The 13,152-nt window shown below is 35.2% G+C and overlaps 1 protein-coding gene and 1 long non-coding RNA gene across 2 annotated transcripts; both read left to right on the forward strand.

Annotated features, from left to right (window-relative positions):
- The first annotated feature begins 9,854 nt into the window (after positions 1-9,854).
- On the forward strand, positions 9,855-11,448 carry LOC145547616 (uncharacterized). The gene is made up of 5 exons (XM_081597330.1): positions 9,855-10,026; positions 10,169-10,273; positions 10,708-10,773; positions 10,849-10,953; positions 11,340-11,448. Exons 1-5 carry the CDS (start codon positions 9,938-9,940, stop codon positions 11,446-11,448), a joined length of 474 nt encoding a protein of 157 aa, XP_081453456.1. The 5' UTR covers positions 9,855-9,937.
- A 307-nt stretch (positions 11,449-11,755) lies between these two features.
- Positions 11,756-12,882, forward strand: LOC145547637 (uncharacterized). The gene is made up of 3 exons (XR_014083932.1): positions 11,756-11,854; positions 12,364-12,468; positions 12,784-12,882. It is a non-coding gene; the product is annotated as an uncharacterized LOC145547637 (long non-coding RNA).
- Positions 12,883-13,152: the final 270 nt, after the last annotated feature.

Below are 13,152 nucleotides of genomic sequence, written 5' to 3' on the forward strand. Positions count from 1 at the left end.
AACAGCTGTTACTTTCCAAATGACCAAAATGCTGATATTAAATATGGCTGCCTCTATTTATTGCAATAGAGCGCCCCCCTAAGGCGTGTTCTGGAATTGTTTTCTTATTTTACTGCCGATACAATTTACCCAGTGGTGGGAAGTAACGAAGTACAAGTACTTCGAACTTAAGTACAATTTTCCTGTATGTGTACTTTACTTAAGTAGATTTAATAATGGGTACTTTATACTTTTACTCCACTACATTTTACAGTAAGTATCTGTACCAGGGGTGCCCAAACTTTTAGAGACCAAGATCTACTTTTTCTCTCACCAGCCGCCTGAGATCTATCTCATGACACAAAGACACAAAAATTGCAAATTAAACTCTATTAACTTATATTATATGTGAATATACATCAGTTATAGCAGAAATAATAAAGTGACAGAAAACCTAATCCAGTTTCTTCCTCAGTGAGATTCTGACACTGGGAGCAGCTTACTGGTTTCTGGTCACTGGTCAATGTTAAATACATTAACTTTAATATATATTACACTATAATTAATATATGGTATAGAATACAGACTTCAATGGTTTGGAAGACAAAAGTATTTGGAAATGTCCAAGGCTTTTAAAAAAAAAAAAGTGTTAAAATATCACAAAAGACAGTAAAAAGACAGAATTTCAGTTTTGGGTTAACAAAATATTTGTATATTTGACATAAACTGTTAAATTATGGAAAATATTTTGATGGATATTCTGGAAGAAAAAAAAACTGAAAATGTCCTGTAACTTTTTGCCAGGATATTTTCAGTTTTTTAACAGAATTTCCGTCGGAAGTTTACCGTAATTTAACAGTATTTTAGTTCAAATTTTTCTGTAAAAAAATGAAAATGTCCTGGTAATTTTCTGCCAGTACATTTCGGCGGAATTTTTTCCGTAATTTAACAGGTTGTTTCCGTAATTTAAGTTTTCTATGTTTAAAATTTAACAGAAAAAAGCTGTTAAATTGCGGAAAAAATTCTGCTGGAAATTCCGTAAAAAACAAAATTACCAGGACATTTTCCTGTTTTTTTACGGATTTTTTTTTTTTACTGTGCAGGTTGTTTACATGTACAGCCGCAAAACACATGATTGGTGATGTGATTAGTGATCCCATGGGTAGGATAGATGCCTAACAGTAATGCTTTTGGACTTTGGGAGGAAGCCGGAGTACCCGGAGAGAACCCATACATGCATGGGGAGAACATGCAAACTCCATGCAGTTACTATGAAGCCCTTGAGGTCGGGCAGGAGACCGACAGGACTCGCTATGAAGCCCTGGAGAAGCATATTGCATATTGCATTTTCAAATGTGTAGTGGAGAAATCTCTGACCACATGTCTGAATACAGTTGGCTGTTTCTGTGGCTGTGTCTGGTCTGAAACAGCCACTAAACACATGATTAGGATAGTCAGATGCCTAACAGTCATGCTTTTGGACTTTGGGAGGAAGCCGGAGTACCCGGAGAGAACCCAGACATGCATGGGGAGAACATGCAAACTCCATGCAGTTACTATAAAGGCCTTGAAGTTGGGCAGGAGACCCACAGGACTCGCTATGAAGCCCTAGAGGTCGGGCAGGAGACCCACAGGACTCGCTATGATGCCCTGGAGAAGTATATTGCATTTTCAAAAGTGTAGTGGAGAAATCTCCGACCATTCACCTGAATACAGTTGGCTGTTTCTGTGGCTGTCTGGTCTGAAACAGCCACTAAACACGTGATTAGGATAGTCAGATGCCTAACAGTCATGCTTTTGGACTTTGGGAGGAAGCCGGAGTACCCGGAGAGAACCCACACATGCATGGGGAGAACATGCAAACTCCATGCAGTTACTATAAAGGCCTTGAAGTTGGGCAGGAGACCCACAGGACTCGCTATGAAGCCCTAGAGAAGCATATTGCATTTTCAAATGTGTAGTGGAGAAATCTCTGACCACATGTCTGAATACAGGTGGCTGTTTCTGTGGCTGTGTCTGAAACAGCCACTAAACACGTGATTAGTGATGTGATTAGTGATCCCATGGGTAGGATAGTCAGGTGCCTAACAGTCATGCTTTTTGAGGAAGCCGGAGTACCCGGAGAGAACCCAGACATGAGAAGCAACTATATCTGCTGCTTCTCTGTGTCCCTCAGCCTTTTCTTCAACTGTTCCACTTAAAGCTGCATGTTTTTGTATATATACTCTGAAAGATAGTGCCTTTCTTCTCCAAGGTTATTGGTTCCTGCTCCAAAGTGATGCTTATTTCCTTCATGGCAGTATTTTCCTGCTCCAGGGCAGTGTTTTCCTGCTCCAGGGCAGTGTTTTCCTGCTCCAGGGCAGTGTTTTCCTGCTCCAGGGCAGTGTTTATCTGCTCCAGGGCAGTGTTTATCTGCTCCATTGCAGTGTTTTTCTGCTCCAGGGCAGTGTTTATCTGCTCCAGGGCAGTGTTTTCCTGCTCCAGGGCAGTGTTTTCCTGCTCCAGGGCAGTGTTTTTCTGCTCCAGGGCAGTGTTTTCCTGCTCCAGGGCAGTGTTTTCCTGCTCCAGGGCAGTGTTTTCCTGCTCCAGGGCAGTGTTTTCCTGCTCCAGGGCAGTGTTTATCTGCTCCAGGGCAGTGTTTTCCTGCTCCAGGGCAGTGTTTTCCTGCTCCAGGGCAGTGTTTTCCTGCTCCAGGGCAGTGTTTATCTGCTCCAGGGCAGTGTTTTCCTGCTCCAAAACGGTGCTTCTTTGCTCCAGAGCAGTACTTTTTTTCACTAAGGCGATGTTGTCCTGCTCCATGGTGATGATTTTAAGTCCTGATCTTTCTCCTCCTCATCTTCTTTATCTGGAGTCTGTCTATTAAAAGTCAACACGCTTCCATTTTTTAAGATTCCAAACAGCTTCTCAGCCTTTGTAGTTGAGGGTCTGGCTGAGCTCATTGTAACATTTTCTGATTGAGAAAGCGATGACTTGCTCTGCTCACTCATATTTGAATCCTTTGTTGAGAAATCAAAAAACTTTCGAACGTTAATCTTTACGAGTTTTCTCTGCGACTTCTGCAATGGCAATGACCGTAGAATTCAAGTCTGCAGCCTTGTGACATTAATGCATCACTCTTTGTGACATCAATTTGCGTGATATCACAAATGGATGTCTTTAATCTTTACTGATTAAATTGATTTCAGCTTTAAGTATTTAATATCTAGATTTTTTTATGGGAAGGTGAATTTTTCAGTTCAATTTGAGAAGTAATTTTGATAGGTAAAAGTAAATTTTTTGTGTCACATAGCGCAGGGTGCTGGTCTTGACTTGGTCTTGGGTTGGTGGTCTTGACTACAACTCTGCTACGTGGCTCCTTGGTTCCATGTCCTCCCTCACCCACCTTTTTTCCCCTTTCTGTTGGATTTCTTTCAAAATAAAGGCCACTAGTGGCAAAACAGTGAAATTCATGCTGTGTTAGGACAGGAGACCAGATGTTTCCATCCGTCGAATTATGATGCATAGAATCACATATCTAAGTCTAAACTATGTTAGAGAGTAAACACAACATGCTTTATCTGTGGCATTGTTCATTAAAATGGCACATTTCTAATTTATTAAAATTAAATATGATCGGTTCACTTAATGATATTAGTGATTAGGTAATCCATTAAGCAAGTACGTTTACTTTTAATACTTAAGTATTTTTAAAAGCTAGTACTTTTTTACTTTTACTTAAGTGCAAATGTTAATGTGGTAGTTTTACTTTTACTTGAGTACATTTTTGTCTGTGTATTTGTACTTTTACTTAGGTAAATTTTTTGAGTACTTTCTCCACCACTGAATTTACCATACATATTTCAAACATGATTTCATGTTGTATACATGATTGTTTAGAAGATTATTTTAGTTACATTTAAATAGCTGTACTACTTAAATTATTCTCTAGTTTTTTTATTTTCCTTTTACAATGTAGCAAATTTCTCAGGTGCAATATTTGGCAGCATCTCACAGACTGTATTATTATTAAGTGCTATGTAAGAACAGGTTTTGTTTTCTTGCATTGTTTCCTTTTTCCACTAGAGGGCAGGATTTGCCTCTAAGGAATATTTTTCTCAGGGTCACAGAGTCAAGCTCAATCTGCTGCATTTTCAAGTTTTTCAGATGGGTAAACTGCTTAAATCATAAGTGCTTTCAGTATTAGTAAAGTGATTTTACAACAGTTCCTTCATTTAATGGAGCTCTAATATCTGATCTCTAAACAATTTGACCATTTTTTTCCACCAGTTTGCTCTGTCTGCAGAATCTCCAAAGCATTTCTGATTAATCTTACCCTGTAGTTACTTTATTTGTGTGCAGCTGTTATATTTTTTCTGTGCACATGACTGCAGAACTTTTAGCTGTGTAGAAGTAAATAATACATTTAATAATAAACAAATAAATGAATCTACCAAGTGAGCTTTACAATCTGTGTGCAGGATAATAATTATACCACAGGATCAATGTGTGAATTACTGTCTAAAAATATTATTGAACTTTATTTTTATTTGATGAACTTTTTAATTTGGTATTCCTCCTTTGTTTTTGCCTAAATGGGAGAAATAGACATAAAACATTTTTCAACCCTTTTTATCAAAGTAGTTATATTCTGAAGTCCACTGCAAAGTTAATCAAAAAGAGGATATGATTATCTTTACTGCAACTATAAAAAATAGGACTTAATTCTTTTGCTTGTTTTTGTAATGTTTGGTTGTATTACCTGTTTAACAAGGGCAAGGTGTTCTCAGAAATACCCAGCATTCATTAGAGGCCAAAGGCAGGGAAAAGAAAAAACTCTCAGAGGTATTTCGACAGAGAGAAACAGCCTCTTCTTTGTTTTCATGGAATTCCAATGAAGATCTACGTGCTGAAAAAGTTCCTGGGTGTTTGATTCCCGGCCAAATGTAATATGACTTGACAGACGTTTGCACCTGAGGAATGATTTGCGATCAAATGAACAATGCTTCACTTGATTTCTTATTCTACTGGTCCAATGAAGATCTGAAAAACAAAATCTAGACTCAAAGAAACTGAAATTAAATTGTAAATATTATTAATGAACCAAAACTATGCTAAATACAGATGTTAGATGAGCTATTATTTATTATTATTATTTTGTATTCCTCCTAGCCATGTCAGTGTCCTGCTGTGATTAAAGAGAAGAAACTGCTGGGCTGATTGACTGAGCAGTGGAACAACTTTCCTGCCACAAAATAACATCTATATTTAAAATTAGTTTGAAGTCAACCAGGAGAATGTTTCTGTTGTTTTTATATTGTTTCTGTATTCTGATACTAAACCAGTTTTAGAATTTGCTGATACTAAACTATTACAAAACCGTTAATTCTAGTAAACATGGTATTGTTTCATACGAATTTACAGCAACCAATCAAACAATGCATCAGTATCCTTTGAAGCTATAACTTTGTGTTTCAGCATTGCTCTAACATTTAAATTGTGTTTTGGTTTGTAACCTGCTGTTATGCAAACAGCAGGGATTTTGGACAACATAAATATCTGCTGCAGGTTTAATTTATGTATGTTTGTTAATAAGATCCTCTCATTGGCATCATGGAGTGAGTTTCCTCTGACCTGCTACCCCCGAATTTTAAACTGATGATAGATTAATTTTTTTATTTTTGAAGTTTACTTTGCTAAGTGACTTTTCATATTTTGGTTATTTGGAATTAATATATAACTTTCACTGAAATATTGATGTGAGTTGTATAGATATACATTAAAATGTTTAATAAAATGTTTGCTTGTTTTTCTGATCTTGTTTTAAAGCTTTTATGTTTTTTCTCTGTTTTTTTTCCCTTTGCATAGGTAAGGCTTATTTTTTTTCCATATTTGAAAACAGAATATGACCATGTAGCTACATTTATTTTTGATAATCTTTGACAACATACACTGAAATCAATTTTAAGTCCTTTACTTAAGGAACAAAAGCTTAAAAACTGCTATGAATAAAGTAAACTTTCAGGCATGAGTTAAATCAAGGATGAAAAGCTTAAATTAAAAATCAGAAAACTCACAAACTCAGGTTTTGTGTAGAAAAAAAACCCTAATAAAACGTGGAGTTTGACAGATACAATATTTAATCTAAGGCTGTTTTCAGTTTTTACAGTGTGCAGTAAACAAAATTAAAACGCATAAAGGCTCCATAAACAGTTCATGTAGGATGACTTTTAAATATGCTCTCCCCCCCCCGTCTTCCTGTGAACATGGTTCAAACACGGTGGTGGGATGTTACTGCAAATTGCTTGGATGTAACTCAGATTTAAAAAAAATGGCTTTTGGTTGTATTACCAATTACCAGAGGGCCAATCTCAGGGATTATATTAGAGCACCATCTTGTGGTTGTCAGTTTGTTTCTGATTTAGATTGGTTCTATTTGAGTTAATTGTTTGATTACTTGCCTTTCTGGGTGTGTCTCAGCAAGGTGGAGAAGAAGGGAGACAAATGCTCCTGGAGCATACCATCTTTCATTAAGAGGGGTAATACTCTGAGGATTTATATTTAGTTACATGTACTTTTTGATTGACCTTAGATTGGTTTAGTTTTAATAATTTGCATGCATGTAAATATTTGTTGGATCATTTATTGTTTGTTAGGTTTGTGTAAGTAGTGTTTGTTTCTTGTTTGTCTTTTTTGATCACCCCTTTACCTGGTGTAAGTGTTGGAACTTGCCTCAGGTATAAATGTAAGCTGCTGTGTTTAACTTTGAGAAGGGTGTTGGTGTAATGATGACCAGGAGCTCCCAAATAAATCCACAAAAACATTTTGTTGCCTCACTTAATTCTTTAATGCAGAGTCTCCGCCGGTCAAAGTGACAGTGGTGATTTATTATTTTATAAATAATGGCAAGAAACACATTTAACATTTTTTTAAGTTTCTTACCAACGTTTTGACAGATTCTTCCTTTCATCCCAAAAATCAAATTTTTACAATAAAACTCGGATAAAATAAAATAAAAAATAGGCCATTTGTCACTGCAGCTTCATCTCTGATAATTATGCAGCCATGTGAGGAAGACCAAGCTGTAATAAAGATACAAGGTTCCTTCTATAATTGGATGTGAAATACATTATATTTGAAAGTTAGAAAATGTTTGTGGAGCTGTAGACAATGTGTTGGTATACTATAAATATCATCTTAAATGTTTGTCTATCCTTCTGTGAATGCCTTCAGTTCCAGTTGAACAGGATTCCTGTGGTGCTAAAAGCAGCTTCCAGAACTTTCCAGTGACAGAAAGAAAACAAGCAGCACCAGTGAGTTTATTCTCATGAAATTCCTTCGTATCTATGAGACCTTTGTTGTCTCATGTGGAAAAAAAGTTGAGACTTTCCAGTCAAAACATCTATAATTCCTGGAAAAATGTACGTCCATTGCTGAATCAAATAAAAAATATTATTGCACAGAATTTCTGAAAATTGGGTTGTTCTGATTTACATCCTGTAAATGTAGGATATAATTCTAAGACGAGAACTTAAACACGTAAATTATATTTAGATATTTAGCCTGCAGTAAAAAAAAAAAAAAAACTATTTAATCTGATGAAAGTTGCTGTTTTATTTGATCAATTTGTGAAAGCATAACTCCCTTTCACTATTCAAACAGCAAGTGAACAGCTCCAGCAGGCTTCTCTGTACCACAGCTAAAAGTTTGCCATTACAGCTCCGTTTTGCTGACTGGAGGTTTTTAAAAGCAACTACAAATGCTTTTATTTTCTTAGGCTTTTATCTCTCGATTTTGTTGTTTCTTCTGTTGGTTTTGTGTAATTCTATTATACAGCGCTGTGATTCCATGTCTGTGAAAAGCACTTTATAAATAAACTTTACTTATTTATAAGTAAAGTTTATTTCTATCAAACATCTCCTGGCATATCTAGGTGATATTAAAGCTTGGTTGGCCTTGAACTTTTTAAATTTTAATGACAACAAAACAGAGGTGATGGTGTTTTTTAACCTATTCCTTCTTTTCTTTTTCTCGTCATCCTAGTAATGACAAGCTGGCCCCTTCCACCTGCTAAATATTATTTCATAGCATCAACCAGCTGGCCTTCATCTACCAGCACTTCACCATTTAATGCACACGTTCCCTCCTGGCTTTCATCCACCAGCTACCTCTCATTCAACGCCTTGCAGTGTCCCTTTTTGGCCCCTATCTATCCCACTCCTCATCGTTTCTAGTTAATTTCTTCCTCACATCTCCTGTCACCTTCTCCTTTTCGTCACTGCCTCTATTAAAAATAAATACAATAAATTCTTCCTGCATTCTCCGTACATGTATCTCTCCTACCCGGGCTTCAAGCCCAGCCTCAGCCCTCACTTTGAGGGATTACATCCCTATGCAGCATCAGGAATGTCTATCGAGCTTATCGAAGTTCCAGCTCGACATCCCCGGCCTGGACAATAATCCATCCATTGAACTCTCTTTTAAAGTACATCTGAGGAAAATGTTTTTAGAGGTGATATATTTGAGTGATTATTGAAAATGTGCTCCTCAAAATCTTCTAGTAGTGTTTACTTAATTGGATTTATATCAAAAGTAGATTTAGACTCTAAGCAGGCGATGTAATAAATTTACAAAATTATCATTTTTGGAAAATCTTTACTTCATTTGTTTGTCATATGTATTTTGGGATTTTTAAAATATTTGATAAATCCTTATTAATTCATATTTATTGTAAATTTCAGTTTTATTCTTTTACCAAACTTTTATTTGAGTTTTTCTACTCTCGGCTGTGTCCCACTTCTGTTCATTGCTGGAGAGACTGAAATCTCAGGTAAACCTCCAACGTCAGATTGGAGTCCAAACCTGAAGAACCTGTTTGCCATCTTGTTGTACAGGGAAGAGAATGAGGAAACAAAGTATTTTTCATTTACCTCTCAGTGTGGATGCATGTCTGTCTTGGACACATATACGGTAAAGTAACATTGGCTTTATTCTGTTTTTATAATTTATATATCTGTGTCTCTCATTACATAAATGACTACTAATTATACATTTTCAGAAAATAGCTCTTATATGGAAACATTGTCAGTTTGACAGAAACCAGCAAAAATACTGTCAGATATATTTAAATGTGTTATTTGTCTTTTGTTTTCTATCTCATGTGGTCAAACAGAAAATGTATTGAGTTATAACTGTTTGAGAACATATTTTGTTCTATCGTGAGGTAGAAATATAAGAAATGAAGACCTGTTTTTATTTTCTAGGAAGCGAAAAACTAAAATCCAGACAGTTTTTAATTATGTTTTTAATTAGACAGCAGATAATTATGTATCTGGACCAGGGTTTATTTCATTAATGTCAGTGTCTCATTTTTGTTTATATTGAAACCCAAGTACAGAACTGACTGTACTTGTTTTGTCATGTCATATCAAGGGCAACGTACAGGGGGAAATGCATGAAATCAGGTCCAGACAAAATGGCAGGATGACAGAAGAATCCAGGATCAAATGTCAAAAATTCAGGAGCTTAAATACTGGGGAGTGTGATTACTGACCAGACTGGGGAACCAAAAAGAAAAGGTCCAACAAGTAAATAAAAAAAGAAACAGAATAGTAGGATAAACCAGGAAACTAAACAGAAAGTGATGAACATGTTACACAACGTCTTATGAGCTAAATGTGGCAAGACCTGTTAGACAAATGACAACAAAACCCAAATACCCAAGTTGACAATCAGTGCATATAAAAAATACATTTAAAAGGTGGCTGGGGAATCAAATATCAAGACAGAAGGATGAGGAGCCTTATTGATGTAATGTATTTAGCAGAATTGTTCCATTTTCTCCAGATTTACATGCCTTCACCTTTTGAGTTGTAAACCCCAGACATAGTTGTGTTGGGTCCAGGTCTGTGAGACGTTGAGATAACATTAAGGAAGAACTGTAACTAATGCAGCGTTTTGTCTTTCTAAAGGAAACTTTGCAATGAGTCAGTCTGAGGAAACCAAAGAGGCGTCTGTGTCCATAAATGAAGGTCGGTCCTATGAAAACGGCACACAGGTCAGACCTCAGAGGTAAGAGGATTTAAGACTCTAATGTGTTAAACATTATGTGAAACAATATTTCCGTATAGTCAAACCTGCTAATTTGCAACACATTTCATTGGACGTAATCTTTTCTTTGACTTGAAATCTGAAAATGCTTGATTTGTTTCAGGAACGAGGAGAAAAACTCCACATCTGATTCACAGAGTCTTTCCCTAAAAAATCAGAAATCCATGGATAATCCTCCGACTTTCCAAAAGGAAGATGGAGCTTCAATGTAAATCAATCATTATTTTTTATTTTGTAATATAGCCTTTCCATTTTTATAAACATAATTTTACATTTTCCATGTTTCAGTAAACTTTAAAAATCTTGTCCTGCTTTTCACATTTTGTGAAAGTTTTGTTTGTCTTTTTGGGTTTATCTTGGCTTTATGGCTCTTTGATCTTTTCTATATTTGCCTCTTAATTAGTTTTAACATCAACATTATCGCCATGATGAGTTAGCAATAAAAATGACTTCTAGTTATTCCATTTATCATGCATATTACCAACCTCAGAATTCATTATTCTGAGTGATCTTTTATATCCCTGTTTCTTTTTCAGCTATCTGATCTACGTAACCTTCAGATTTTGTAATTGATCTTCTTTTTTCATGATTTCATAATATCTTTTTTACTTATTGCTTGAATTTTATCTTTAATTATTTTAGGACAGAGCAGACGAAGCTCCCCATAAAACAGAACAAATCCTTGAATTACCCAATTGGTTTCAAACAGTAAGAAATCTATAAAGTTGATTTTATTCTCTTTTAAGAAAACATCCTCAACTGAAGTCCTTTATTTTCCTACAGTTTGATGCGGAGAACAATAAGCTCTCCTACACCAAGTGTTGTGTCCCTGAAGAGCAACGACTCAATGAATTACCCTATTAATTTTAAACGTTCTTCATTTTCAGGGTGAGTGAAATCTGCTTTTAATCTTTTAATTTTATTAGATATATCAAATGGTCTACGGTCATTGCAGAAACACACTGCAGCATATTTAGTTGTGTTTTTCTTCATCACGACTCTAAGTGATATTTTGTATTCTTGTTTCTTTATATGTTTCTGTTTTTTACTTTTTTGTTGCTTGAATTCTAGCTGTCTTGAATTATTTTGGAACTGACAAAAGAAAGTTGAACAAGTCCCTAACCTAACCCAAAACCTGTTTTCCTATGCCAATAGTCAATTCTTTAATTATCCACTTGGTTTCAAACAGTACAAATCAGTTTATTTTATAAATATTGTAATCAAACATCTTTGTCCTAGTCATTCATTTTGCCAATGCTGCATTTTTTGAACAGCTTAAGAAATAAAACGGGAAACTCTTCCACACCGAGCGTTGTGTCCCTAAAGAGCAACGACTCGATGGATTACCCTGTTAATTTTAAAGGTTCATCGTCGTCGGGGTGAGTCAACTCTGCTTTTATATTTTAATGTTATCAGAGTTATCAAAGAGTCAAAAGTCAAAGCAGAAACTCTTTACACTATATGTAGTTTCTGAGTTGCATTTTCTACCAGTGTTCTTAATAATAAACTTAATGATATATTTCCATTTGACAACTTCTTTTATAAACACAATTATAAATGTACTTTTCCTCTGCAGACTGTATCATACATCTGTCATAGCTTTCACATTCCATTTCTTTTACTAATTTTATAATAAAACATCTTTCTTTTAGTCATTTATTTGCCAATACTTCTTTTTCAACAGTTTATGGCGGAAAATGGGAAACTCTTCCACACCAAGCGTTGTGTCCCTAAAGAGCAACGACTCGATGGATTACCCCGTAAACTTTAAAGGTTCTTCATCTCCAGGGTGAGTAAGCTCTACTTTTAATATATGAGTTTTATCAAACATGTCAAATATCCTATAGTAAAGACAGAAACTAATTCAAATATGTTCAGTTTTTTTTCAATTTCTATCAGAGTTCGTATTAATACATATACTTACAAATGACAACTTTTTTATAATGAAGACAAGTCTACATAGTTTTTATAAACTTTATCAAAACCACATTTTCACAGATGTATGATTGTCTCAGTTTTGATTATTTCTTGTTAGAGCTACTGAAGAAAAACTGTACAAAGAGCAGGATTGTCGGCATCGTGATTCAATAAATAATAGAATTGGGATGTTAATGAATGTCTCAATACTGAAGCACAAAAATCAGTTTTCCTATGATGAATAATAAATCCTTGGATTATTCACTTGGTTACAAAGAGTAACATTTCTACAAATTCGGTTTATTTTGGTCTGTTTTGATCAAACATCTTTGTTGAAGTCCTTCATTTTGCCAAAGCTACTTTTTTCTTTTTTTTATATAGTTTTGGGCAGAAAATGGGACATTTTTCTACACCAAGCATTGTGTCCCTAAAGAGCAACGATTCAAAGGATTACCCCGTTAATTTTAAAGGTTCTTCATGTTCAGGGTGAGTCAACTCTACTTTTAATCTCTACATTTCATCACATGTCTCAAACAGCCTAAGTTATTGCAACATATATTTGACTTCTGAGTTTTTGAGTTGCATTTTCAGTTTTTTCCATATGAAAGCTAACAATGACAAAATATCTGCAGATATGTTGCTTATGTAAGCTGTAAGCAAAAGATAAAAATTTCTACTCTTCTCACTGAATACAGTTCATCACTTCTTGGTGACTCATTTTGGTAGCAGGAACAAGACACTTATAATGAATGTACAGCTCACTTACTGTTTCATTTCGCCAATGCTACTTTTTTTTATCAGTTTTGGGCAGAAAATGGGAAACTCTTCTACACAGAGCGTTGTGTCCCTAAAGAGCAATGACTCGAAGGATTACCCCGTTAATTTTAAAGGTTCTTCGTCTTCAGGGTGAGTCAACTCTGCTTTTAATCTCTGAGTTTTATTAGACATCAATATATCTGATTTCTATGTTTGAGTTGCATTTTTTACAAATGCCCCTAAGAAGAAATTTCCACATTAAAACTCATTTTCATTAACAAAAATAACATGCTTTTTTCCCCCCAAAAAATTCAAATAGCTCCTTTTTATAATGTCTTTTCTGATGGAAAACCTTATGAAGAGTATAATTATTGTTTTCCAATGATAAATAATACATCCTTAGATTATCTACTT

This window comes from Poecilia reticulata, chromosome 16, assembly GCF_904066995.2.
Source record: "Poecilia reticulata chromosome 16, P_reticulata-male-v2, whole genome shotgun sequence".
Taxonomy (NCBI): domain Eukaryota; kingdom Metazoa; phylum Chordata; class Actinopteri; order Cyprinodontiformes; family Poeciliidae; genus Poecilia; species Poecilia reticulata.